The sequence below is a fragment of the Littorina saxatilis genome, linkage group LG13 (assembly GCF_037325665.1).
Source record: "Littorina saxatilis isolate snail1 linkage group LG13, US_GU_Lsax_2.0, whole genome shotgun sequence".
Taxonomy (NCBI): domain Eukaryota; kingdom Metazoa; phylum Mollusca; class Gastropoda; order Littorinimorpha; family Littorinidae; genus Littorina; species Littorina saxatilis.
The window spans coordinates 26,106,814-26,115,529 of record NC_090257.1 but is presented as its reverse complement, the minus strand read 5'-3'; the positions used below and the strand labels follow the sequence as shown (position 1 = coordinate 26,115,529).

General features: G+C 44.0%; 1 protein-coding gene across 1 annotated transcript; it reads right to left on the bottom strand.

The window, feature by feature from the left end:
- Positions 1-231: 231 nt before the first annotated feature.
- Positions 232-8,173, bottom strand: LOC138945380 (uncharacterized). Its single transcript, XM_070316810.1, has 8 exons — positions 8,051-8,173; positions 5,628-5,769; positions 4,413-4,497; positions 3,737-3,791; positions 2,363-2,520; positions 1,244-1,383; positions 926-1,001; positions 232-285 (listed from the first exon to the last, which is right to left on the bottom strand). Exons 2-8 carry the CDS (start codon positions 5,754-5,756, stop codon positions 278-280), a joined length of 651 nt encoding a protein of 216 aa, XP_070172911.1. The 5' UTR covers positions 5,757-5,769; positions 8,051-8,173; the 3' UTR covers positions 232-277.
- Positions 8,174-8,716: the final 543 nt, after the last annotated feature.

The following is an 8,716-nucleotide window of genomic DNA, read 5'->3' as shown; positions in this document are numbered from 1 at the left end:
TAATGGGCATCAGAGGTCCATATGACGAATGGCTGTTGATTTGAATGCTTAGAACAAAGTTCGAAGGATGAGTTTGAATATGCATATATGCTCACGAACACACACACACGTTCTCTCTCTCTCTCTCTCTCTCTCTCTCTCTCTCTCTCTCTTTCTCTCTCTCTCTCTCTCTCTCTCTCTCTCTCTCTCTCTCTCTCTCTCTCTCTCTCAAATAATGTACAACACGTCAAGTTAGTTTTTTGACGTTTCTTGTCTCTTGCTTTCAACTGAAGATGGTTCACCCGACTGAAAAAAAGAGAGAAAAAACTTGTAGTTTACCTTTGTGCAGTGGGTTAGTCAATCTGTCTGCGTTATTGTTAGTCAAGGGTCTTACAGTTACTTCCTTATTTAGTTAGTAAGTCAGGTAGACTGTTTAACGGCTTGATACACCATAGTGGTGTGACGATGAACGTCTGATTAAGTGGTATTAGAGACTAATTAGTAATAGGCAAACTCTGGAAATAACTCGGGTCTGTATGGGTTGTGAAGAGTGAATCATTTTGCTTTTATTGAGGCAAACTTTCCACACGGGATCCTTGTCCACGAGTTTCAGACACACCACTCGCTATATGTCACGTGGGAAAGTTTTCCTCAATAAAAGCAAGAGGTTGCACTCTTTCACAATCCATAAAAACCTGACAGTTATTTCCCAATATCGTCTATAAGGGACATATCTTTTTTGTTTTTGTGTGTTTTGATATACGTTTTTGAGAAGAAAAACCCACATATCTGCGCTTCACCAATCTGCGCGCGCGCGTGTGTGTGTGATTGTGTGCGTGTTCGTTTGCGTGCGGGTGTATGTACGTGCGCGAGCATGCGTGTCTGTCTGTCCGTCCGTCTGTCAAAAAATAAGCGACGAGCACCCCATTATTCCAGTGACACTTACTCAACGCAAAGAGAGTGCTGGGGTTCTTGGCAAAGAAGGTCAGAGTGTTCAGACCTGTTTCCACCTGCTGGATCACCTGCACACACACAATCATACACACAATCACTAACGTGCTCATACATAACTCCACATACACACACACGCACACACTCTCATACACACGCATAAACATTCCCACACATACACAAACACGTACACACTACCATCCACCCCGTCCACAACCACACACTCACAATCCCCCCCCTCCCCCTCCCTCACACAACCCCCCAAACACACTCCCATCCCCACCCCACCCCCACACACAAACTCATCACTCACCTTGTTTCCTTCCGTCTCAATAGTGGTGAGAAGGTCGGTGAGAGCACTAAGGTCAAGGGCGGCGCGCTTGTTGCCTAGCAGCGAGGTCACCTCCTGTCGGATGCCGTCGGTCAGCCTGTGCAGAATGTCCTGGGCGTTCACTAAAAAAAATAAAACATTTTAAATGCGAGGATGAAAGACGCTCCTTCATTTCATTGCTTTGTATTCTCTCGGCGTGACACGCACAGCCCAATGTGAGTGCGGCTCAGAGGAGCAAACTTCTGGGCACATTTTACAGACCTGCCCACACCTGGAGACAACACGCCAGCACTACTGGCCAGAAGACACCAGCCTGGGCACCAAGCTCTGGGGACCCGCTGCCGAACTGCTGAAGACTGCGGGCTTCATAGTAGCCACCGATCTGACGATATGACGGCCATAAACATCGAACGCAGAAAAAGAAGAAGAAGACCGTTTAGGAGGTTGCGGACAAGCCCTCCCCCTTCCACTTCCACCTCCAACCCCCCCCCCCCCCCCCCCCGCCCGCCCGCCCCCCCCCCCCCCCCCCCCCCCGCCTCTCCTTTTCCCAACCACCAACGCAGTCCCTCTCGCCAGCAACGAAAAAGGGTACCCACTATCTACTTATCAAACCTACCCCAGGGCGGGCCAAAAGCCCGTTGACAGCCAGATTCTGAGGAGAAAGTGGAGCTGGATTGGACACACCCTCAGGGAAAAAACATCTCCAGGCTCTTTATTGGAACCCGCAGGGGAAAAGAAAGAGAGGAAGGCCGAGAAACAGCTGGAGGCGTGACACAGAGGCAGAACTGAAGAGGCAAGGCAAGGCAAGGCAACAGCTGGACAGAAGCGGAAAGAACGGCCCAGCGCAAAGTGCGATGGAGAAACGTCGCCAATGGCCTATGCTGGAGGCAAAGGGCCTAAGTAATTTAGCAAACCTAACCTTGATGTTAAGCACATGCTTGGCAAACTGCTCGGGCGTGAGACGGTCGTTGACGAGGTTGTTGACCAGCCCTTCAATGGCCACACCCAGACCCTCGCTCCTCTTCCCCATCCCCTACCCCACTCCTTACCCCCTTACCCCCCCCCCCCCCACCCACCTCAACGTAGGCCTACTCAACCTACCCTTGATGTTCGGCACCTGCTTGGCAAACTCCTCGGGCGTGAGACGGTCGTTGACCAGGTTGCTGACAAGCCCCTCAATGGCAACACCCAGACCCTCGCTCCTCTTCTCAGCCTCCTCCACGATGTGCTGGAAGACGTCATGCAGCTGCTGCAGGTCGCTGCCAGGATGAAAGTCACAGTCAACGTCAGTCCTTAATGAGATCCGACACCGATACATGCACAGCCTAGCGGCGACCTTACGAATGATTTTCTACTGCTGATATGTCGAAGTCACCGAGACAGACTTCTTTTTCGAAATTCTTTGTCAGTTCCTGTGTGTTAATTGTGGCACAATGTTTTACGTGACGTGATGCTTAGGATTATGACATCTTCTCTACTTGTTCTCCCTTATGACGTCGCATATGTCACTTTCGAATACAGGGTCAAGAAGAGAAGTTTTCGTTTGTTCAGTCGACGTCGTTTGTCATTAAGCATCAGATTAACTGGGCGAAGTCGACTACGTGAAGTATATGCTTTGCGAAGCTCAGCTGGCCGTACGAAGCTTTAACACTGAGTTTTCTGAAAAAGAGTTTGCACATTCTTCGCGAAGTCTTTAAAAACAAGAAATTCCTTCGAGGTAGGAAAAACACCCCCGTTGGTCAAAGGGAAATAACCATTCTCACTGCACCCATTCTCACTGCCACCAACTGAGAAGGTTATTTCCCTTTGACCATGAATATGTTTCTCTATAAGTCCTTGTAGAATCTTAATCCACCAATAACTCCCTAACCGTGTGTTTGACTGGTCCCAATTTTTGTAAGGACCGTCTCAGGAATGCATAGAACCTGTTCACCAAGTTTGGTGACGATCGGTCCGTTCATTCTTGAGATCTATATGCGAACACAAACACACAAACACACAAACAAACAAACAAACACATCGACCGAAACCTATACACACCCCTATACCGGGGGTGTAACAAACACACAAACACATCGACCGAAACCTATACACACCCCTATACCGGGGGTGTAACAAACAAACAAACACATCGACCGAAACCTATACACACCCCTATACCGGGGGTGTAACAAACAAACAAACACATCGACCGAAACCTATACACACCCCTATACCGGGGGTGTAAAACCATGAGTGCTAAAGCTCCGTGTGGCCAGCTTGCGAAGCCTACTAGTCTTCGCGTAGTGGACTTCGCCCAGTTAGTGCCAGCGGAGGCCAATAAACGATGTTCGTAAATAACTCTGCCAAGCCTCATATTAATTGTGCTGAAGTCGACTTCGCGAAGTCTATTTCAAGTCGACCTGTGTTTTTGTGTTCGTGCGTGTGTTCGTGTGTTCGTGCGTGTGGTCTTAAACGATAGAGAATATTACTTACGCGCTTATGTCTCTCTTATTGGTGGCAGCCGTTTTAATCAAACTCCAGAGCCCTCCTTCAAAACAAAAACAAATTGAAATGAGACCCTTATTTGCTTACTGAACAACCTGTTAATCAAACCAGCAAACAACCAAATCCTTACATAGTAACACTTTTCATGGATCTATTCACGAAACTAAAAAGTCACCATCTAGGCAAGATCTAAATCAGAAAATAGTCATTATAACTGTAATGAATAATATTTTATCAACCTTTTTATTACGCCGAGAGAAAACAAAACGTTGAAGACACATCACATTCATTGAAATGAAAAATAATACATCAATTTGTCAATCTTGCTCTGTGACCTAAACAATTATGTGACCTTTACCTTACCGAAGAGACACATGTAAAAAATACAAAGCGTGTACATTTAAAAAAAAATAAAAAATAATAAATAAGTACATACATAAATAAATGCATAAATAGATGCATAAATAAATGCAGAAATGCATACATAAATTCATAAATAAATGCACATATCTATAAATAAATAAATAAATAGATAAATGCACAATTGCATAAATACATAAATAAATACATAAATAAATACATAAATAAATACATAAATACTTAAATTAACAAAACAATAAAAAATGATAGATAAACATTAACCCGTAATTTGAGGTTGACCTACCCGACAGCAGTTCACCAGCCAGGTTGGGCAGAACGCTGTGCAGGAGATTGGAACCGGAGGTCTTCACATAGTCTGTGAAGGCGCTCTGTATTGTGCGCATGACAAATGAATAAATATATCACACAGGAAATATTACACGTTATTCCCCCCTCTGCTTCTTTCCATCTGAAAACTCTCGTTGATTCGCGCTTTTTTCATGATCCTCTAACTTTGACCAGTATTCGTAATATTCACTGAGACCAGGCGTGTAACCTCGACGAATTTGTATTTTTGAGGAAAATATGACATTTAACTCAGATCGTGTGACGTCAACATTAACCCAAACTTTAATTTTGCGTAAAATATAGTTTAAAAGAGCGTTGATGTCGATCATCTGTCACAGTGGGAAAAAGTATCACCTATCCGCCCGTTCATCTGTATTCGTCCATCCAATCGTCCTCTCGCACACACACACACCTTTCCACGCATGCCCTTATCCGTTTCTTCGACCTATTCATTCATCTAATCATCCGTCCGTTGTCCATCCGTCCGTCCATACACCAATTTGTCCAGCCATCCATACCCTGTAAACCCACCATCCCTATTTCTCCACATCCATTCATCCATCCGATATAAACCCAACCCTCCACCAACCCAACCCTCTTTCTCCCCCCCCCCCCCCTCCATCCATACATCCACTCTACACCACCTATCCACCCACCCATCCCTCTTTCTCCCCATACATCCACTCTACACCACCCATCCACCCACCCATCCCTCTTTCTCCCCATCCACCCATCCATCAGCCCATGCTGGTCGATGTGAATGTGTGATATATTGTGTAAAAAATTCCATCTCACACGGCATAAAGCGCTTTGAACTTCGGATAAGGCGCTATATAAATAAAGAGAATAAAAAATAAAAAAAAATAAAAAATCCCTCTTTCTCCCCATTTATCAATTCATCCCTCCGAACCCACCCATCCATCCACCCATCCCTCTTTCTCCCTCTCCAATCTACCCATCCATCCACCCATCTCTTTTTCTCTAAATCCATCCACCCACCCATCCTTCTTTCTTCCCATCCATCCACCCATCCTTCCACCCATCCCGCCTTCTCCCCATCCACCCACCCACCCATCCATCCACCCACCCATCTTCTTTCTCCCCATCCATCCAACCATGTACGCCCACCCCTCCGCTTCTCTCTCAATCCTCCCTCCGCAATCCAACTCACCCCGAAGGCGTGTGCGGTGTCTTTGAAGACGTCCCCGATCTGTCCGAAGAAGCCTTTGGGTTTCTGCGTGGTCTGAGCGGGCTGGGCCAGGGTGGTGGCCAACAGGCCGACAAGGATCAACACTTGCATCGTCACGTCTAGTCTGTATCAAGGTTTCAAGGTTTTATTTCGGCTTTAGGCCCATAGGGCATTTAAGCAAACATAAATACACAATTAAGTCACTATTAAGTTATTATTAAGTCACACGCACAATGAGAGTGCACGCAGGCACAGCAAACAGTATAAATTATCTAATTAAACACCAAAAGAAAAACATAACACACTAACAAAAAGAAACCACATCTTCATCAACTAGAGCTCTACCTCACAAAATTAAGAGAAAAAAACAAACTAAACAAGTAGAGTAATAATACAGTGTTCTGGATGATCGAATGTGTAGCAAAGACCTGGCTGTAGCGCGTTCGTGTAGATATTGCGTCACCCGTGACTCACTTTAAGGGTAGCTCAATAGACGTAGAGAGAGAGAGAGACAGAGAGAGAGAGAGAGAGAGAGAGAGAGAGAGAGAGAGAGAGAAAGAGAGAGAGAGAGAGAGAAAGAGAGAGAGAAAGAGAGAGAGAAAGAAAGAGAGAAAGAGAGAGAGAGGAAGATCGAGAAACACAAAGACAACCCAATGCTGTCTCTACGTGCACAATAGGCGCACATAGGCAAACAAAGAAACACAATGACATCACAGTTTTGTCTCGAAGAGCACAATAGACTCAGAGAGATAAACACAGAAACACAAAGACATACCAATGTTGTCCCTAAGAGCACAATAGACGCAGAGAGATAAACACAGAAACACAAAGACATCCCAATGTTGTCCCTAAGAGCACAATAGACTCAGAGAGATAAACACAGAAACACAAAGACATCCCAATGTTGTCCCTAAGAGCACAATAGACGCAGAGAGATAAACACAGAAACACAAAGACATCCCAATGTTGTCCCTAAGAGCACAATAGACTCAGAGAGATAAACACAGAAACACAAAGATATCCCAATGTTGTCCCTAAGAGCACAATAGACGCAGAGAGATAAACACAGAAACTCAAAGACATACCAATGTTGTCCCTAAGAGCACAATAGACTCAGAGAGATAAACACAGAAACACAAAGACATCCCAATGTTGTCCCTAAGAGCACAATAGACGCAGAGAGATAAACACAGAAACACAAAGATATCCCAATGTTGTCCCTAAGAGCACAATAGACGCAGAGAGATAAACACAGAAACTCAAAGACATACCAATGTTGTCCCTAAGAGCACAATAGACGCAGAGAGAGAAACTATGAAACTCAAATACATCATAATGTTGTCCCTAAGAGCACAATAGACTCAGAGAGAGAAACAATGAAACTCAAATACATCATAATGTTGTCTCTAAAAGCACATTGATAATGGTAATTTGTTGTGTTGTTTAGTGTAGGCAACATTTTACGACATTGTAAAACATGCATGAGAAATAATTTAAAACCAGAAACACAAAAGACACAAGGACAGAGATTCTATTACCATCACATTGCTATCCATTATTAATGACCATCTATACTCTTGGATTGTATCGTCTATTTCCACGAGCTGAGAATAACAGAAAGATCTGGTTGTAAAGATACCAAGACGGAGTGAAAAAAGACAAGAAAAAAAGACAATCACCAACAACAAAGAAGATAGCAGAAGTAGCTACGAAAACAACAAGAGCAATGGACGCAGCAGTTTGAAATCACTTGTTTTAAAGTGTAATCGACAAGAAGAAGAAGAAGAAATCACTTGTTTTAACGTGTAATCGACAAGAAGAAGCCGGCACGGTTGGCCTAGTGGTAAGGCGTCCGCCCTGTGATCGGAAGGTCGTGGGTTCGAACCCCGGCCGGGTCATACCTAAGACTTTAAAATTGGCAATCTAGTGGCTGCTCCGCCTGGCGTCTGGCAGTATGGGGTTAGTGCTAGAACTGGTTGGTCCGGTGTCAGAATAATGTGACTGGGTGAGACATGAAGCCTGTGCTGCGACTTCTGTCTTGTGTGTGGCGCACGTTAAATGTCAAAGCAGCACCGCCCTGATATTATGGCCCTTCGTGGTCGGCTGGGCGTTAAGCAAACAAACAAACAAACAAACAGACAAGAAGAAGAAGAAGAAGAAATCACTTGTTTAAACAGACTTATTTCATTCCTAATAGACATGAGCAAAAGTATACATTATAATGAAACTCTGGTTGTGATTAAAACTCAATAAACTATTGTTTTAGTTGATAAAAAGAAGAGGAAAATAGACCCTACACAAAAAATATATGCAAGCAAACAACTGAAAAAGACTAGCTACATATGCAAATCTTGAATTCTTGTCATCACAAAAGCAAAATTAAATGAAAATACACTAAAATTCACCTTCTGTACTCGTAAACCGAGGAGCAACCAAAACAGAATGGATACTGGAGAACAATCTAAGTCAACTCTCTTTTATCGAAGCATGATTCAGTCACGTGTTTATAATATACGTCACGTTGCAATGCAAATCAGAACATATGTTTTAGTCCCACTGAATGTTCTTTGTTGAGCAGGACATTGAAGATATGTACATATAAGTTGTTGGGTAATTTCGTGTGGGTACAGGATGTACTATAATAAATCTCCTTCTCTCTGTCTGTCTCTCTCTCTCTCTCTCTGTCTCTCTCTGTCTCTGTCTGTCTGTCTGTCTGTCTGTCTGTCTGTCTCTCTCTCTCTCTCTCTCTCTCTCTCTCTCTCTCTCTCTCTCTCTCTCTCTCTCTCTCTCTTCATGTCTTACCAACAATTCTACGATTATGATTGAAAATTGCGGTCGCTACAGTGTCGCCTCAACTTAAAAAGCGGGATATTACGTCATCAACAACAAAATCGACAACATGAAGCATAGGAAAAAAACTTTGCAGATATCATCTCGAAGAATTTGCATGTAAAGGTTCAGATAGATCTGTCCAGTAGTTTTCTACAGACAGACAGGCAGATCGATAGATAAAGAGAGAAAAGGAACTCGAACTCGAAATCTTTATTACCGAGGGATGATAGCATTAGGTC

Excerpts from the sequence above, each read along its gene's own strand:
- LOC138945380 (XM_070316810.1), bottom strand. The coding sequence starts at position 5,756 with ATGCAAGTGTTGATCCTTGTCGGCCTGTTGGCCACCACCCTGGCCCAG. Across the intron at positions 1,384-2,362 it reads GCAGGTGCCGAACATCAAGG|TGAACGCCCAGGACATTCTG; the intron begins GTAGGTTGAGTA and ends TATTTTTTTTAG. Across the intron at positions 1,002-1,243 it reads TTGAGACGGAAGGAAACAAG|GTGATCCAGCAGGTGGAAAC; the intron begins GTGAGTGATGAG and ends GTGTGTGTGCAG.